The sequence below is a fragment of the Ochotona princeps genome, chromosome 3 (assembly GCF_030435755.1).
Source record: "Ochotona princeps isolate mOchPri1 chromosome 3, mOchPri1.hap1, whole genome shotgun sequence".
Taxonomy (NCBI): domain Eukaryota; kingdom Metazoa; phylum Chordata; class Mammalia; order Lagomorpha; family Ochotonidae; genus Ochotona; species Ochotona princeps.
The window spans coordinates 102,679,110-102,697,214 of NC_080834.1; the positions used below are offsets into that span (position 1 = coordinate 102,679,110).

General features: G+C 47.5%; 1 protein-coding gene across 4 annotated transcripts in view; it reads right to left on the reverse strand.

The window, feature by feature from the left end:
- ETV5 (ETS variant transcription factor 5) overlaps positions 1-17,792 on the reverse strand; it is a 58,677-nt gene extending 40,885 nt beyond the window's left edge. The window contains exons 1-5 of one of the 4 annotated variants that reach the window (XM_058662199.1): positions 17,532-17,792; positions 14,265-14,359; positions 14,046-14,130; positions 13,889-13,936; positions 13,737-13,787 (exon numbers count right to left, since the gene is read on the reverse strand). In XM_058662199.1, coding sequence (XP_058518182.1) covers positions 13,737-13,787; positions 13,889-13,936; positions 14,046-14,130; positions 14,265-14,309 — 229 coding nt within the window. In that variant the 5' untranslated portion in view covers positions 14,310-14,359; positions 17,532-17,792. Of the gene's footprint in view, positions 1-13,736; positions 13,788-13,888; positions 13,937-14,045; positions 14,134-14,264; positions 14,364-17,531 lie in introns of all 4 variants that reach the window. The other 3 variants (XM_058662198.1, XM_058662197.1, XM_004591244.3) reach the window with 3 other exon arrangements.
- Between the last annotated feature and the right edge of the window lie 313 nt (positions 17,793-18,105).

Consider the following 18,105-nt stretch of genomic DNA (forward strand, 5'->3'; position numbering starts at 1 on the left):
AAGACGTTAAGCTGCCGCTGGCAAGACTGGCAACCCTCCTTACTGGAGTGTCAGTGAAGCTCTAACTGCTTTTTCTGAGAAGTTTCCTACTAACACACCTGGGAAATCAACAAATGATGAGCCCAAGTTCTCAGGCTCCTGGCAGCCATGCGGGAGGCTTGGATGAAGCTCCTGGATCCTGGTTTTGCAACAGTCCTGTCCTGCGACTGTGTGGCACTTAGGAAGTAAACCAGTGAAAAGAAGGTCAAAATCTCTCGCTCTCTCCATCTTTTAAAAATGGTAGGTATCGGGGCCCGGCGGCATGGCCTAGCAGCTAAAGTCCTCACCTTGAACGCCCCGGGATCCCATATGGGCGCCGGTTCTAATCCCGGCAGCTCCACTTCCCATCCAGCTCCCTGCTTGTGGCCTGCGAAAGCAGTTGAGGACTGCCCAATGCATTGGGACACTGCACCCGCTTGGGAGACCTGGAAGCGGTTCCTGGTTCCCGGCTTCGGATCGGCGCGCACCGGCCCGTTGCGGCTCACTTGGGGAGTGAAACATCGGATGGAAGATCTTCCTCTCTGTCTCTCCTCCTCTCTGTATATCCGGCTTTCCAATAATAATAAAATCTTTAAAAAAAAAAAATGGTAGGTATCTTGTCTGAAGATGTGCAGACTCTGTCTCTGGAAAATTCACTCTCGCATTATAAACAGGGAGGTAGAAACACATGGTTTTCAGGCACAATGGCAAATTCTTACTGAAAATGAAAACCCAGAGGCCTTGAATATAATGATCAGAAATGAAAGGAAGGAAAAAGGGCTTAGAGGAAAACAACAACAACAAATAAAAACTTTGAGATGTATACATTTGTAGAGAGGTATCTGAAGTGTCTCCAAAAAGCTACCTGCAAAGGTAGTGGAATTTTCCCTAGGACACAGGAATTAAGAATTATTGATAGAATGTCCCCTACCTGGGTTTTAAATTAAACGAAAGAACTGATACCACAGAGAAGTTAATACCGGGAGGCCACGCTCCATAACCCTCTCTTCCATTTCCTGTTAACCTCAGATAACCCTAAATCTCTGACAGCAGCAGTGTGGTCTAGGATGTGACTGGGCTCATACAGCACTGTGTCCTACAAGGGGAGGGGAGTGGAGGGAGAGCTGTTGGCCCACACCTCAATGACAATGTGCTGCAGAGTGCACACTGCTTCTGGAAAATGCGGTACTTCTAAGTTGCGTGTGTACACAGCCCCTCGGGATGTGGACTCCAGGAGACAGATGGTGTCAACACTGGGGAAACACAGCTCTGAAAGTGCCCAAGCACACTAACAATTCTGGCTTGTGACCTCCATGAGACTCCAGAAAAAAGCTCTTCTGGCCAGAGTGAAACAAAGGAAATTATTATTTCACACTTACATAGGGGTTTCACTTTTTTTCCCTTTATTTAATTTTAAGAGGCAGATACAGGCAGAAAGACAGAGAGCTCCCATCTGTTAGTTCACTCCCCAAATGCCCACAAGTAGAGCCAGGCCAGGTTGAAGCCAGAGTCGGCAGTTCAGTCCAGGATCTCCTAGGCAGGGAACAGTAACCCCAGTTCTTGAGATGTCACCTGCTTCCTCCCCAGAGTGGGTCTGCACTAGCTAGCAGGAGGAGCCAGAATTGGGATTGGAAAGCAGATTCTTTGGCATGGGACATGGCATCTTAACTGCTAAGCCAAACACCTGCCCCTTTTTCTTCATGGGAATGGGGATGACTTGACAAGAGCGTTACCCTCTATGGGAAATGGAGCACTCTGTGACGTTTATAGCATCTATTTAATGACTTCCTAGCATGCAAGCAAGGGAGGCAGTTTGGAGGGGCTCAATAACTACAACATCCAGCCAAACATTTCCTCCTTTGCCTTGCGCTCCTTCCACAGACAGCCTCTCCCAGGCCTGAGAACAAGCGCACAATATCTCACCATCAAATCACCGAGTCAGGGCCTGAAAAGCTAAAATCCACCTATAAGAGTCAGCTTAGGGAGGCCACTGTGGCATCTTGAACTGTAACCCAACTCAAGGCATAGGACCACTCAGGCTGGCCAGTTCAAGTGTGGACCTTTCCTAGCCTAGGTGAAGAGTGTCACCTGTGCCACAAGGACAGATGGTGGGACATTCAGCGGAGGCATAGCTCTGATTGTATGGCTGTCTACCTCTTCTGTCACATGAGGTGTGAAACACTCCTGCCCTCCACTGTGTCTGTGAACAGAGAGGCACACACTGACTTGCTATACACTTCTGGAGCAAACAGAGTCATCGAGGGCAAGCTCACCATCACGTTGCCAAGTCATGGCCTTTGGTTGCTAAATGGGATTTGGGACCCTGGCCTCCACCTTTCTTTACCTCCATCCATGCTAACAGTAATGACAAAGGTGATTTTCAAAGGCTTCTATTCTAAGTCTGGCTAAAACAGAAGGAAAGCAATCCTTTGTATTGGTACTAATTCTTTCCTCCTCCCCAAAGAGGTCATGAGTGAGGAGACTACAGTGAGCGCCTGTGCTAAATCAGGAATGTCTTGACCCACGGACAGCAAGCTGGGAACAAGAATAACAATTACTGAATAATTTGCATCTCAGTCTTGGTATAAAACTGCATCTTGGGCCCAGCACAGTAGCCTGGTGGTTAAAGTCGTCTCCTTGCATGTGCCAAGATCGCCACTGGGTGTCAGTTTGCATCCTAGCAGCTCCACTTCCCATCCAACTCCCTGCTTGTGGCCTGCGAAGGCAGTAGAGGACGGCCCAAAGCCTTGGGACCCTGCACTTGTGTGGGAGACATGGAAGAAGCTCCTGGCTCCTGGCTTTGGATTGGCTCCACTCTGGCCATTGCAGCTACTTGGGGAGTGAACCAGCAAATGGAAGATCTTTGTCTCTCTAAAAAAATCTGACTTTCAAATATATATCTGTATATATAGGTATATGAAAAAGATCAAATAAAACTGCATTTTGTAAGTAGTCCTGTCTAAACAGAAACTGTCTCTTATCAAACAAAGAAGAAAACTGAATGACAATAGAGAAATCTTTCTTTTGACCCATTCAAATCAACTAGTTTCACATTTGCTTCCTAGCTCAAACTCTCTCCAGACTTCAGCTTTATTTCTGAAACAGCTTAGATCTGTGCAGTTCTCTTTTTCCAAAGAACTCGTTTATCCTAACAATCTAGAATTGTTGCTGTGGAATTCTAAAAATAGTCACCCAGGAGCCTTGAATGTAAACGTTAGAAACCAAAACGCAGAAGAGAGAGGTAGCATTCATGCATTCACAGCTATGGGGACCTTTCTTTAGGAAAAGATTTTGAACAGAATGAATATTTCTAATTGCCTAAGTGTGTCACCTCCCAGAACTTGTAGCTCGTAGAGAAACCAAAGCATTTTACAACAGTCAGGGAAAAGGTTTGTTCAACTCTACAAAGCTGACTTCAAGAAAAGTCCAGATGAAAACTAGTGGTTCTTCTTGGTTCCTAATGCACCTGGCATTTCAAGCAGCATGGGCAGGGTTAGAGTCAGAGACACAGAGCTACTGTCCACTCCCTGGGATGTTTGCTAATTTTCCCCACTGTAGAGACTAGCAGGACCGAAAAGGAGGACTTCTTTGAACCAACACTTGACCAACACAATAGATGTCTATGTGATTTCAAGATAAAAAGTCTTGTTCTCCCAACAGGATGCTTCCTTCACCAGGGGCTGACGTCCACCATGGTGGACTTCACCATGAAGGGCTGTTCAGAGGGGAACACACGCAACCAGGAAGAGGAAATGGGGCATTTTTTCCTGAAAGGAAACAAGCAGCAAAAGGAAACCTTCAGCTTTAACATCCTCTCTAGAATTTACTCCCAGTTGATCGAATTCTCATCTAACCTGGCACTACAGAGGTTTACTGTCCTTGAGACAGGATTTAAGCACTGGGGAAAAACTGTTATCTGCCAACTTCCAATGTAAAAATCACCACGGAGATCTGAAAGGAGTAGAAACAGACCCTAGGGCAATTAGCTTCTCCCCAACCCCCAATCAGCCCCACCTTTCCAGAAGCAGAGGAGACTCTGCAAGTACGTCCAGGGTGCCTTCACTGTCACTTGTTTTCCAGCACATACAAGCTCCTTGGGAAACATAGCATTAGCTGCTCAGTCTAAATGCAGCCTTGGAACAACTGCCTGGTGGATGTGCTTAAAAGAGGAAACAGAAATGAGAAATAATCCTAACCTAGGTTTTTGGTATTGTACAGTTTGGGATGTTTCTCTTTTTTTTTTTTATTTTACTTTGTTTTACTCCCCCCCCCCCCCTTTATCTCAAAGGTCATCCCTCAAGGACTCTCAGCTTTGGAGATTCCTTCAGAACTGCTCTTTCACCCACTGGAGGCTAATATTGGGGCTGCTGGAAGCCAGGTGAGCAGGGAACAGAACGAGGAATGTGGTGGTGGGCAGAACAGATTCACGGGGTGCTGACGGCGTGCCGACTGGCCTACCACCAGCTGATAGAACACAACATGTGATGGGGCCTGTCTGCCTTTGGAGATACTCGGAGCCTAAGAAAGATGCTTTGTTTCTTATTTCAGCAAAAAAAAAAAAAAAAATGGAAATTGGGAAGCAGGAATGAAGTCTTAAGAATTGTCAAAATATATGTCAAACATTTCTTGTGAAACAAAATTGCACGACTGGTGGAGGAATAAAGGAATGAAAAAGGACCTGGGGAGTAGCCGGCATGTTCTCCGACTCCAGGTATCCCTCGGGCTCAGCCAAGCTGTTACCAATTTTCTAATAAATTCAGATTAGCAAAACTTGGATTAGGGCCCTCCCTACAAGGAAGTAACTTCCAGTCTCCTGCTCCACCTTTTCTAAAAGACCCTTAAGTGTTCTTGCAGGCCATTACAAAGCTTTTGGAGGCAGTCAGCTGAGAAGTGTTGATGTAAGCCCACAGCCCGGGGCCCCTGGGAGAAGGCTCTCCGTGGCTGGCTGGTGGTGGAGGCGTCCTCTTACAAGGCTGATATCTAGGATTACCTCCTGAGAGGTTTCAGATTCTCACAAAAGGACAATCTGCCCAGGCCTGTTCTTTTTTTAATAGGGAAGGAAAGACAGACTTGCAAGACCAATTTACAGCAAGGGAAGTATTTCAGGGGAAGAGTAGAAAAAAAAAAAAACCCTACGGCACAACATGAGTGCCAAAAACAAAACAAAAAAAAAAAGCGGTTGGGAGGATCAAGAGGGAAGCGAGGAAGAGCTCTTCACAGTCCTGGGTAATTGCACCTGGCTCAGGCTCCTTACTAGGACCCTCGGTCCTTTTTGGCTCCTCACCCAGCCTTGGGCTAGCCCAGGCAGCCCTCTGGGGACTCCTGGGAGCTGTTAGCAAAGGTGCTGGAGGATGTGTAAGGGGAAACCCTACTGCGGCACAGCAAGCCCTAGCACCTGGTCTGGTAGCTGATGGAGGAGCCGCTTAGGTTGGGGGGGGGGTCATTCTGGTATGTCCAAAGATGCTCCTTTTGGGGAGGCAAAGTAGTCCATTCGTGTCCAGAGAGGAAAGGTGGAAGCCACAGCAAGGTTCTCTCGTGACTGAGACTTAATTTGGAAACTATTATCTGAAAACCTCCCTTGTTCAATCAAGGTGAGAAATTAAACCGCAGCAAGAAAGAGTGGAGAAAATTCCAGCTTTGTCACTCCCACAAGTAATGCCTAAATGTTGTGTGTGCTGCGAAAGTGTGGGGTGGAGGGCTCCCAGATGACAGACACTGTGGCAGAGTGGGTCAAGTTGCTACCTGCAACGCCAGCATCCAACATGTGTGCTGGTTTGAGTCCCAGCTACTCCACTTTCAGTCCAGCTCCCTGCTAATGCACCCAGGAAGGCAGCTGAGGATGGCTCAAATCGTTCATATGGGAAAACCTGATGAAGCTCTCAGCTTTGGTCTGGCCCAACCTTGGCTGCTGTGGCCGTTTGGGGAGTGAACTAGCACATGGAAGATCTCTCTGTCTCTCTGTAACTCTGCCTCTCTTCAATAAAATAAACCTAAAACACAAAAATCAAAACAGGAAGGAAGTACCTATCCTCTTTGGGCCTGAGCTACAGAGAGTAAGTCAGAGAAGAAGAGCTAAAGCTACACACGCGCACGCATACACACACACACACACACACACACACACACAGCCCCACGGGAAAAAGATAAAAGCACAGTGTTCTCAGATCAAGTCTCAACACCTCTCTCTCCTGGGCAAGCTAAACCAGCATGTCCTCTCATCTCCCTCCCTCCAGGCACCCAGGATCTAAAGTGGGAGACAAGGGCAACGGGCCTGGTGGGGCAGCACAGTCCTCCCCATAAACCCAGGCGGATCAGCCCAGCAGTCGGAGGGTTAAAGCCAGTACTTAAAAGAAAACTCAAACCCCATTAAGCTGGAGCTTGGAGAGCAGGGAGCAGCAGGGAAGCCAAAGGAAACTAATTCTGGAGGCACTCCAAGCTGCCAATCACAAGCATATTTCTAACAGTCCCAGTGTTGTTTGAGTTGGTTGTTTTTCCACAGGCCGCACAATGGGGTCTGGTTATTCATTGAAAAAGTCTGCAAGTGCGCCCCGCCCTCCATTCACAACCAATTTGGAATGCTCCATTCAGGCAAGAGGGGGAATCTGCAGCTTGGCTGGCTAGAGCAGACCTCACAGTGCCCAGCGTCCAGCTGTCGCCTCAGGGATACTTGCCCAGCGCGCAGTGTTTATATAAGACACTGACACACTGCAGGGGCCTCTGCCTTCTCCCAACAGCCCCCTATCTCTCTAACCCTTTTCTCCACCCCCCACACTGCCAGATTCAAATGGCCAAGACCCTCGCTGAAATCTGCAAGGGTGTGCAAGTCTGAAGTCTGCTAAAAAAGCAAAGCTCTCCAGTGCTGCCCCTTTCAAAACCTGACTGTAGCCTTCGCCACCAAGCAAGACAGACTTCACCAGCAATTCTCCTACTACTACGGGCTGGACTTTCTCTAGTATTAGACCTCTCTCTCAACCTCCTCTCCATCACTGGAAACTCCTCCAGGGGACCGGACTGTGGGGGGGGGGGGGGGAGCGGAGGCGGAGGGGATGGCACCACTAGATTCCTTGGCTGCAGGGCACAAGGAGCAGGACGACTACCTGTAGGCCACTTTCACGGGACCCAGAATCTCCGGCATGTCTCTGCAACACCAAAAAGGGAAGCATGTGGAGCTCTGGAATTAAAGGGTGCCATTTCTTCCAAGACTTGACAAAAAACAAGGCCCCAAACTGCCTCAGTTTCCTAGAGACTTTCCCCAAACCTCGGAGAGTCACCGCAGGGGCAACTGATCTAACAACCAGGCTTTCTCTCAAGGAAAAGCACGCTTCCTTGTTGAGAATCAAACCCAGAAGATAGAACTTTAGCTCACAGGTCATTTCCTTCCCCACCACCCCCCAACCCCCGACATTTTTGGCAGAGAAGTCCTGTTTACTCCTCTTGGTGCCTGCCCCTCCCCCTGCCCCCTCCTCTCCAGTGACCTCATTAGATGGTACCATTGGAGGCACTTCCCCGAACTCTGATCACAGAATCCCTGCTTGCTGCAGTCTTGTACCCTCTGCTGCAATATTCCACCTAGATGCTTCTTCCTTCTAAGAGGGCTCTTTGATTAGCTTAGTGGGGCTCCTCTGCCTGTAATTTCCAAGTCCACTGTCTTCTCCCTACCAACTTACAGTTGCACATGCTAACAGCCCAGGATCCTGCTGCTACTCCTTTAAGCAGCCTCCGCCGAAGGAACAATGATAGAAACTGACAACCAAAGCCCCTGTTAAATGAGCTTGATGAGTTCACAAAATGAATTTTTTAAAAAGCAACCTAATCCGGTAATGGCATCAGCATGTCTGGCACTTGTCCAAGAGCTGGGAGCTGGGAGTTGCAACATGACAAGACTCTGAGCTCCTTGGATCTTGTGTGGAGAAGCGCTGTGTGCCAGGGCACAGATGGGGCCCAAGCTGCCTTGAGGGCAGCGGCATGCCCAAGGCGGGGCTGTCAGCCTTTGAGAATGCAAGTACTTTGCCACCGAGAGAACCATCTCCCAGAAAAGAAGTGCATTCCCGATCCTGCTCCCAGCAACATTATTTCCCCCTAGGACTAGAATCCAAACAATGCTACTACCAGAAGATAGCAATGGCAGACAGCATACATTTGGGCTTGATCGTGTTACCACGTCCTAATTTTGTAAAACTGAAGAATGTTGACAAGCAGGAGACAAACAGTAATTTCCTGGTTGATGCCAGGATTGTGTTACTTTGGGCACCTATGCAAGTGATCTGCCTGGTGGATGTAGATGCCACTCTCCAGCCTAAGCTTTTCCCCCAGATACAAAGGACTGGAGAGGTTACTGAATTTTATTAGAGCAGAGGGACAGTATAGAAGGGTAAGAGAAAAAGCCACTGTTCTAAGCCAGCCCAAGTGAAGTGAGACGACCACATGTTTTGGTATACATCCACCTCTTTTTAGATCCTTGGCCCTCAGGAGCCCTGGAATGTCCTTTACCACCTCTTGGTGTAAGGTGGTGGGCTGACTAGCCAAGACTGACACCAGGGGTCACAACATCTGGCCTCCCAGTCTCGCTCAGGATTTCTCTGTCCCTTGCTTCCTTCCTTCAGACCTTCAGTACTACTGGCTCCTGGGAAGTATTAACTAACAGCCAGGACTCCCTCATTCCTCCAAAACAGTTGCAGTCTTCTCTCTTACCTTTCAAAAAAAAACCACTTTAGGAGGATCCATTCCAATAGAAATGATCCAGGGCCACACAAGGAACAAGTGGGAAGCATTTTTTGGTTTTTTTTTTTACACTCTATCTGGGACCAAGATGAGGCGACCTTTCCTCCACTCACTCCTTTGCCACCCCCAGAGAAAAACCACTGCCTCTAGAGCATCGACCTCACACACACACACACACACACACCCAACAGCCAAATAATCTGCTAGTGAGGTAGAAATTAAAAGCAATGGTTTTCAGGCTCAGGGGCTGTCCTAAGAGTTAATCTCATTTCCCCAGCCTTCTAGTGTATTTATGAAAAGTTGATTTTTATCAGCTAATTAGTCCTTAGGAAATCACTTGTACTTCCTCTAATCACTCTACTCTTTTAAAAACATTGATCTAAAAAAGAATACTTCAAGGGGAAAAAGGGGTCATTTGTATTTTAAAGCAACTCTCTGTGTTTGGTATGGAGACCATCTTGATGTTAAAGATGTTATCAGGTCCTCTCTTTCAGTCTAAGATTTGTTAGTCATTCAGGAGGTTGATAGTATTCACAAATTTGCAACTTAAGGGAATGAGTGAGGTTTCTTTTCTTTTCCCAATAAAAACAATCAACTGAAATCTGCATTTAAAAAAAAACTGTTATGGGGGGGCCAACATTTTGGCACAGTGGTTAAAACTGCCATCCACAAAGCTCACATGCTGTATGGGTTCCAGTTTGTATCCAGGCTGCTCCATTTCCAATATAGTTCCCTGTTAATGGCCTGGAAAAAGGACCCAAGATACCCAAGAGAGGACCCAAGTGCTTGGGCCTCTGCACCTAGGAAACCTGGAGGAAGCTCCTGGCTCCTGGTTTTGGCCTAGTTCAGCCCTCGCTGATTCAGCCATTTGGGGAGCAAATCAGTAGATGGAAGCTCTCTCTGTTGCTCCCTCTTGCTCTTTCGAATAAATAAAACCTAAAAAAAAAAAATCACCCTGTTATTTATATGGGCAACAAGCTAGTATTATCATTAAGAATCCAAGCAGAACACTGATTCCTACCCTGTGTAGGGTTCCAGATCTTGTTTGGCTTTGATTTGTATCCAAAGCTGTGAATATGTTTAGTAAAGAAATGTGCACATACATCTAGGTACTGGCCCTGATTTCCTAGCTCTGTGTGCTCCATTTCTTACATGTTCAGTTACACATGCATTTACCTGAATATGTACACATACACACACTCATTTATGTGGACTACACATACACAGCTCGACCTGTATCAGTACATACACATGTACACACATCTCAGGTTTCATGACTTTTTCATTCAATAATTTATTTCAAACCCTAAAAACTCAAAGCATCAAGCTATTTAGTAACTTGATCCGGATCACAGAAGGATGAGAACAGGTGTGGCCGACTCCCCAAGGCTTCTCTGACAGCCATTTCCAGGTCCTTACAACAGCATGCTGGTACCCCTGCCTCTGCAGCTTCATGGCAGCATTAGGGTATTATTTTAACATTTCTCCTCTTCATCTTAGCTATCCCTTTCCCCATCAGCCCCACACTGCTACTCAGTCTCTTCAGCCACCTGGCTCTTACACAGGTTGGGAATCTGTAAAATGGCAAGTCTGAAATCTTTTCAGTGCTGCCATAACCTTCAGAAAGCTTCAGAGAGGGCAATTGGGTGATGCAGTCAGCTAAGCTGCCACCTCTGACACTGGTATCTTACGTATCTCACATGCATTCCAGTTCAAGTCCCGGCCACTCCGCTTCTGATCCAGCTCCCTGATAATGTGCCTGGGAAAGTAGTGGAACATGGCGTAAGTGCTTGAACCCCTGCACAAGGGACACCTGGATGAAGCTCCTAGCTCCAGGATTCCACCGGGAGCAGCGCGGGCTGTGGCAGACTTTCTGGGAGGGAAACAGTAGAAGTCTCTCTTTCTTTCTCACTCTCTAACTCTGCCTTTCAAAGAAATAGACACATCTTTTTAAAGATGTGGATTTCAGAGAACTTGGGCATTTCAAATTTTTGGATTAAGTATGTTCAACTTACATGTAATAAAGTTCATATAAATATGACAAAATCTGAAAAACTATAAAATCTCAAACAAAATCCCAAGTATCTTAGTTAAGGGATTTTCAACAATATCATCTCCATCTGTAAAAGATCACCTTTTTAAGGGATTTCCGCCCCAACAATCTGGGATCTTTACACCTACTTCAGGGCAATGTGGACATTTTCAGAGCTCTTTGCTCCATAAAAGTTTCACTTTCTATTCCCTTAAATTTGACCTTTCAAGTAGGGGATACTTTTGCTAATGTACTGTATATGGCAAAGTGGAGGTACAATCTATGCAATAAACAGCAGGTCAAGCACCTCCACAGACTTGTAAAGAATGATGCTTCGAATATTCAAATCACACCCACAACTGATGCCTTTGGGTAGGAAATCCAACTCTGGAAAATTTACAAAAATCTCTCTAGAGGTTTGAGTTTACGGTGTTTATAAAAGCAAAAACAAACCCCACAAAGCTCTAGTCTTCAAAGCAACAAAAACTGCACCCACATTATTTTGTATCTCTTTCATACATACACACACTCTCACCCATGCAAGGCGGAAAATTAATCACATCATTGATAATAGGAAAGGCCATTTCCAGTGGCCTCAGGCAAGATCTGTCACCAAGGTTTCTGATGAATGGGGGAGGTTTATTCTCCTGATTCCTGCAAACAAATGTACATTTCATTTGTAATTCACTCATTGGGTGATTCAAAACAACTCACAAGGTTTCATTAAATCTTAGTTTCTTTCACTCCTGTAGAATGATCCTAGAGAAAATAGGAAATGACAAACGGAACGGAAGCTGCTCCTCCACGCGAGCCTGGGGGAAGTGCTTGCAGAGCAGTAAAGAGCAGGTTGCCCAGCTGTGGACACTGCCAGCTCCCCCCCAACTCTCTGGCAGCAGGCAGAACTGCACTCCAGCACCACAGCCAGCATGGATGGCTCAGGCCTGCAGCAGCCCACACTCGTGTTCTTGACCAAACTCTCACACAGTTAGTCTATCTCCACCTACCCTTCTTCCAATCCACCTCAAGCAATGAGAATCACAGAAAAAGCAAGAATTATTAAAAGGCTTTTCTAGGCTGCTCAACACACTGCTTTATCCTTAAAAGACAGGAAAGCTCAACCTGAAAAACCTAAAGCAAAAGCAAACAAAGTGTAAAAAACAAAAGCAAGCCCACATTCATATGTGGTATGCAGAACCATCTCCCCAAACACCTCCATTTAAGGTTTGGTATTTTAATTAAAGAACTTAGCATATCCCATTTGCCAAGTAGGAATTATTTCTAAAGAACCAAAAACACTTATGATTTCTTCATTTTAGCCCATTCCCACACATAAACACCTCTTTGAATATAGATCCCATTTGCTAACATCTTTACAGAACATATTCTGGCTGCAGGATATACAGTCCAGTTTGAAGGTAGCCATCACACCTCCATATTCCTTTAGGTTCCGGAGACACAAACCAAAGTGTCATAAAAGCAATTTCAAAAACCTCTGCCAAGAAAGCCACCTCCCAGGCTGCAGTTTATGCTGCTCTGAGGGAGAGCCGGCCAAACAGCCAACAGGGAACAAAGCTGAATTACAAATCCTGTCTTTCATCGTGACTATGCGTGTACGCGCACACAGGCGTGCATGCGCGCACACACACAATTTGGGTTATCTTTATTTAGCCTTCCAATGGCAAGCATCCCAATTACTTGAAAGCAATCAAAAGGCAATAATTAAAATTCATTTACTTTCCTATAGAAAACACCCAGAACAAGCTGTGACAAAGCTAAGGCAACCAAGGCTCTGTGGGTTACAGTTTAATCCCCTTTAAAGTTTCATGGCATTCTGCCTTGGACATGAGGCCTATCATTAAGCAATGTTTAGCTGGGACTTCCGTCCTTTCATTTTTAAGATTTCAAATACCCAGCTCTTCTTACTTAGACCCAAAGCTACTCCAGACTCCTCCTGGCATTTTTATATCCACACTCCAGAGATAAAACAAAGCTGGGAAGAATCTGTTGGTGCAAAATGAGAAATCGAATCCATGCCTGGCTCAGGTGCTGGCTATTATAAACTGTGACTAAGAGACATGAATTTCTCTATGACGCAACTCTCCAGAGAGGCAGCATCTTCTCCAGGCCTCTCTTAAACCTGCTCATTCGCCAGTGACTAATGCTCTCTAGAGCAGCCCTGTGCTGCTCAAATTTCATCAGCCATCTCTGTCCTTGCTAGCTCTGGATGGACCACAAAAGCTTCCAAATCTGCTGAGGACAGCCCCAAACAATCAAGGCAACGATAGATTCCCCACGCCGGCCCTGAAAGCCATATTTTGAGATCCCTACTTCATTTTACTATCTCAAATAACAAACATTCATGACCATTCTCCCCACCCCCAAAAGTCTTCACTCTTGGAACAGCAAAGTCAGGTGGACTACTAAAAGAGAAGTAACAGCCAATCAGGTCACTCTTTGGCCACCTTGATCAGCCTAGAAGTAGAACTGAATTGGACAATAAGCTGGGTAAGACCACAATTAAGTGGAATTTTCCTTTAACTATTTTCTGTACCTTTAAAAGAAAGAAAAACCTCAGGTTCACGATTTGCATCAACAACTAGATTTATAACACAAACAAAAAAGATAATGTCTAATTAACAGATGCTTGGTCCAACATGACATATTTATATGAGTTAAACTCACTTTCAGTTTGAAAGATCACCAATACACTACAGGTCAAAAGAAATGTAGGACGCAATTAGGTTTGGCCAATCTTATCTGCAGAGGAGTAGAGACACTTTAGAACTCATTTCAGTAAGGAATGAAACGGGTTTTCCAGGTTAACTCTGGTCATAAAAAACTACAGCTATGTACCACTGCCCAACTCGGCTAGCTCCAGCTGAGACAGCTATCCTAGGCCTGGCTGAACCGCACCAAATGCGTATTTCAGAACAAGTCTGCTGGCCAGCCCCATGAAGCTACTTACAGTTATCAGACTGGAAATCTGGGACAAACTGTTCATCATCAGGAACTTGTGCTGGAAAAGAGATTTTTGTTGTTTTAATTTTAGACGTTCAAGTCTTACTGAAAAGCACAGTGAAATGCTTGAAGACAGAAAACAATAGCCAAGGAACTTGCCTTCAGCCAACCAAGCCTCTTGAAGTTGACTGAGATCTTGAAACAACTCTGCAATTAAAAACAGAAGACACCAGCATGAGAATGCTTGTACTGCTGGGGAGAAGAGGGCAGGGGAGCTGGGAACAAGCCACAACACAGGAGAGGAATGCTTCGCTACCTTCAGAATCATGAGCCAGGTCTGTGTCCAAAAACTTCCTCTTTCTGTCAATCACAGGCCGCCCTCGACACTCCTCAGAGCGGGACTTCTGAAAGAGGCCCACAGTGAAAACACGAATGTGGCTGACAGGTCCCAAGGGGTCCACACTCTGAACCCACAAGGGAAACATTCATAACTGAACAGGGAGGACAAAACAAACAGCAAGCTGCCTAAACTTACCCCTGGGACCATAAAAGGGACTTGCTGATCGTAAAATCCATCCATGATGCTTCCAGCGTCTCTAATGTCACTGTGAAAGGTTTCAGCATTGAGTACTTTCTGGGGGAAAAGAAATCCTCCAGTTACACGAATTTATTAGTTTTAACTTGTGTGGGGGGCTGGGAAAAGCGGGGAGAGAAATGAAGCAATTTTAGGGCCTGTGCAAAACCACTCCTCTTAGGTGCTTAAAAAGCCACTGTATATGGTTTGCAGGTCACTAGGAAGCTTGAGTAACTGTATCAAGGCACGCTTCGGAATAAATCTATTTACTCACTCATCATTTGCTTTCTTTATTAGCAAGCCTCTACATTTGTCACTGCCTGCTCCTTACCCCAAAAAGATTTTAGCTCATTATGAAAGGGTGACTTCAAGATTCTCTTCTCCGAAAGATCCTCCAGGGTAGGGTTTTAAAAAGAGATAATTTAATTTCTGACAGCTCAGTGACAGGAAGTAGAAAAACTAGGTTTAAGGATACCAAGGTATTGGCAATTAACAACCTGACATACATGGGGTTTCTAAAAGTCTTTTGTAGGTCAGTGGTAAAATACTATTCACAGTTCCAGGCAGAAATTCGGCAGAGGTATGCTTCTCTTCACATACAAGCCTTTATTTAAAAACCCAAACCTTCTGCCCAAGCAGGTATACTCTTGCAGTGTCTATAATGTCACAAATTATCTCCATGACAACTTAGTTTTCTGTGATATCACCAACTTCAAAAAAATCAGAATGAAGTATCAATAAAGAATAATAAATGAAACTAAATTTTACTGCACATATTTCTAAGTGCATGTCTACCAAAGATCATTAATAAAAATAAAAATAGGCAAACCTTAAAGCAAACCATCCCTGGCCATAATTCAGTTTGTTTCTTATAGTGAGGTCAATATTCCCAGACACATTAAAATAAATAAACTCATTTAGCACTGGGGGAAAAAAAAATGTTTAGTGCTGGGGGGGGGTGGGAGTCCAAAGGGAGAGGAGAGAACTTTCTTTAATTTGGGAGTAATAAAGTAATAATTTTGTAAAAGTACCAGTTTTTAGATCCTATTCTATTCTGCACATGAAAAAAATGGGAGAACGCGCTAATTCCACTCTCCCTAGCTCTAAGCAATGCAGAAGGGATAATTGCCTTTGTTTAACTTGCACACGGATTTTAAGCAGGGCATTTTTTCTCAGTGGGCAATTCCATCCAATTTGTTTTTCATACTGTGTGGCGCATATCAAATTTTCAGGAGTGAGCAGGATACGAGAAAATCCTTCACCGCCAGCCTCCTCCTCAGCACTTTGGTCCAAGTAATCAGATATTTTCAAAGTCAAAGGAAAGAGAGGCAAAATAGTACTCAGTGCCCAACTTCCAGGGGCAGCTCGCCCGGCTGCCTCGCAAAGGACTCGGAAAGCCTTCAAGATTTAAAGCCTCCTTCTCAGACGTCACCAACCAATACACAAAAATGTGAGAAACCTCAGGAGTGAGCGAAGGGGCATAAAATTAACAAGCAAAAAACCAGAATTGTGTCTCCTTCGGTGATTCTGTAAAGGGGGGCAGGCACTCCCCCCAGCAAAAGAGTAGAAGGGAGACACTCTGTCTCAACATGCATTACTTCACCCAGAAGGACGCAAATGTATTTTTAAAGATGTAAAGATTAAAAGAGAGGGGAAAGAAAAAAAAACCCTGCCCTTAGGCAAACAAACAAACAAAAAACCGAAAGAAAATAACCAACAGCAACCACCAGCTTGGAGAATCTTTTTTGGAAAGCGGAGTTCAAGGGCTAGCAACATTGTGCTCAAAGTATTTGTTTTCAACACGAAGGGAAGGCTCGAGCCGGCGCCGGAGTTTCAACCACTTCCTTTTTGCCCCCCCACACACACCCCGCGCCCCCTCCCCGAGGGGCCCCCAGGAAAACTTTCACGCAGCTCCGCACGGCGACCCAGCTCCTCCCCCGCGGCGCGCAGCGGCCCGGTTTTATGAATGGGAGAGCGAGCCGCGGCCGCCACCTCAGGTAGAGACTGTAACTGGATCCCTCGCTGCAGGGCCCCATTCACAAAACAAGACACACTTCCACCCGATTCCCAGCCTTCCCCATTCATGAAAACTCCTTCGGCGGCGCCCCCACCCCCACTCCCAACGCACGCCCAAGCCCAGCCTCCGACGCAGGCCCCCCTCACCCCTCAGCTTTTTTTTTTTTTTGGAAAGAAAGCTCAATGCTCCATTCACAAAAAAAGAGGGAGAGAAAAAAAAGGGAAGGGAAGAAACCGCAGGGAGCAGCGAGCCCAGGAAAGAAACCCGCTTCATTCATAAAGTCGTCGACATTCATAAAACGAGGTGCCGCGAAGGCAACCGACCCAGCCCCTCACCTAAATCCACACCTCTCTCTCCCTCTCCAGCACCCTCTCCTCGACCGGCAGTTCCGTTCCCTCAGGGGCCCCTCTTCGGAAAACACGGCCAGTCTCCCCAGCCTGAGGCTCCGGCTCATCCCCCGCACCCCCGGCTCGTCCCCCGCACCCCCAACTCGTCCCCCAGGCTGCTGTTCCGGGGCTCCCCGGATTTTTCTCTGGAGTCGCTGCGCAGCCTGACGCCCTCGGCTCACGGAGGAAGGATGGGGGTGGGAGGGGGAGAGAGGGGGTTGGGTGTCCACTTTCCACAACCTGAAACTTGCAAGGCCTGCACAAGTTCCTGGCCGACCCCCAGCGCCACCCCAACCCAAGGCTGCACAAGCCCGTGACACGGACCCCTCTGGGTGTTCCGAAGGATGCGGTGGGGGGACAGCGGCTCCCACAGACACCACCGCCACCCCCCTCCAACTGCGAGCTGCCCCCTCCTCCCAACTGCAAAGCTCCGCCGAGCGTCTCTTCTCGCGAGCCTCCAGTCCCCCTCGGGGCTCAGCTCTCCGGAGACGGCACAGCCCCGCAACTCCGCGCTCCCCCATCTCCGCCCCGGAGCCCCCGCACCTCGCGCTCCGGCGCCCCTTCCCGAGCGACGTGCGGAACCGTTAGCCGCCCCCGCCCGACGCCTCCCAGGAACCGGACCGGACCGGGCCGCAGAGAAGCGGGGTTCGGAGGCGGGGAGGGGAGGGGTGTCGCTCAGCCCCGAGGAAATCGCCTCAGACGTGCACACCGACTTCGAGGGTCCCGACACAACCCGCCAACTCTAGGCCAGCTGGGCTTTTCGGACGCGCTCTGGGACGCCCCCTCCGATGCGCCCCCCACCTCCTCCCCGCAACGCCCCCTCACCTGAGGCAGCCGCTCTCCTCCCCTTGCAGCGGCCCGGGCGGCGCAGGCGCGCTCACGCACGCGCGCACCGGGCCTGGGCGCCTAGGCGAATGGCAGAGCCGAACCGCTCGGGAGACTGAACCGCTCGGCACACCAGCGGCTGGACTCTGCGCCGCAGCTGCCAACCAGGCTGGAGCCGCTGGCCCGGCCCCCCACAGCCCACTGCTTCGCCGGCCGCCATTGGCCTGCAGCCCTAACCCACCCTTGTTCCCATTGGCCCGAGGCCGTTCCCGCGGCTGTCCATCATCTCTTGTTTACCCTGTCTTCGGGCAAATCCAGCTGAACCGCCCCATCAACTTCGGGTCCCATTGGCCAACAGTGGGTGTCTCTCCGCCCCTCTCCGGGTCTGTTTTACATAATTTATGCACCGGGGGCCATTGGCCAATCAGCATCGAGTTGTTTATATAATGAATGTAAGGACGTTTTTCATTCATAAAAAACGCGACCTGAGGGGGAAGCTTAGCTGAGTCAGTGAAGCACTTAAAGGGGCAGAGGCCGGGCGGAGCCGCCGTTACTTCCCTTTCTCGCAGCTCTC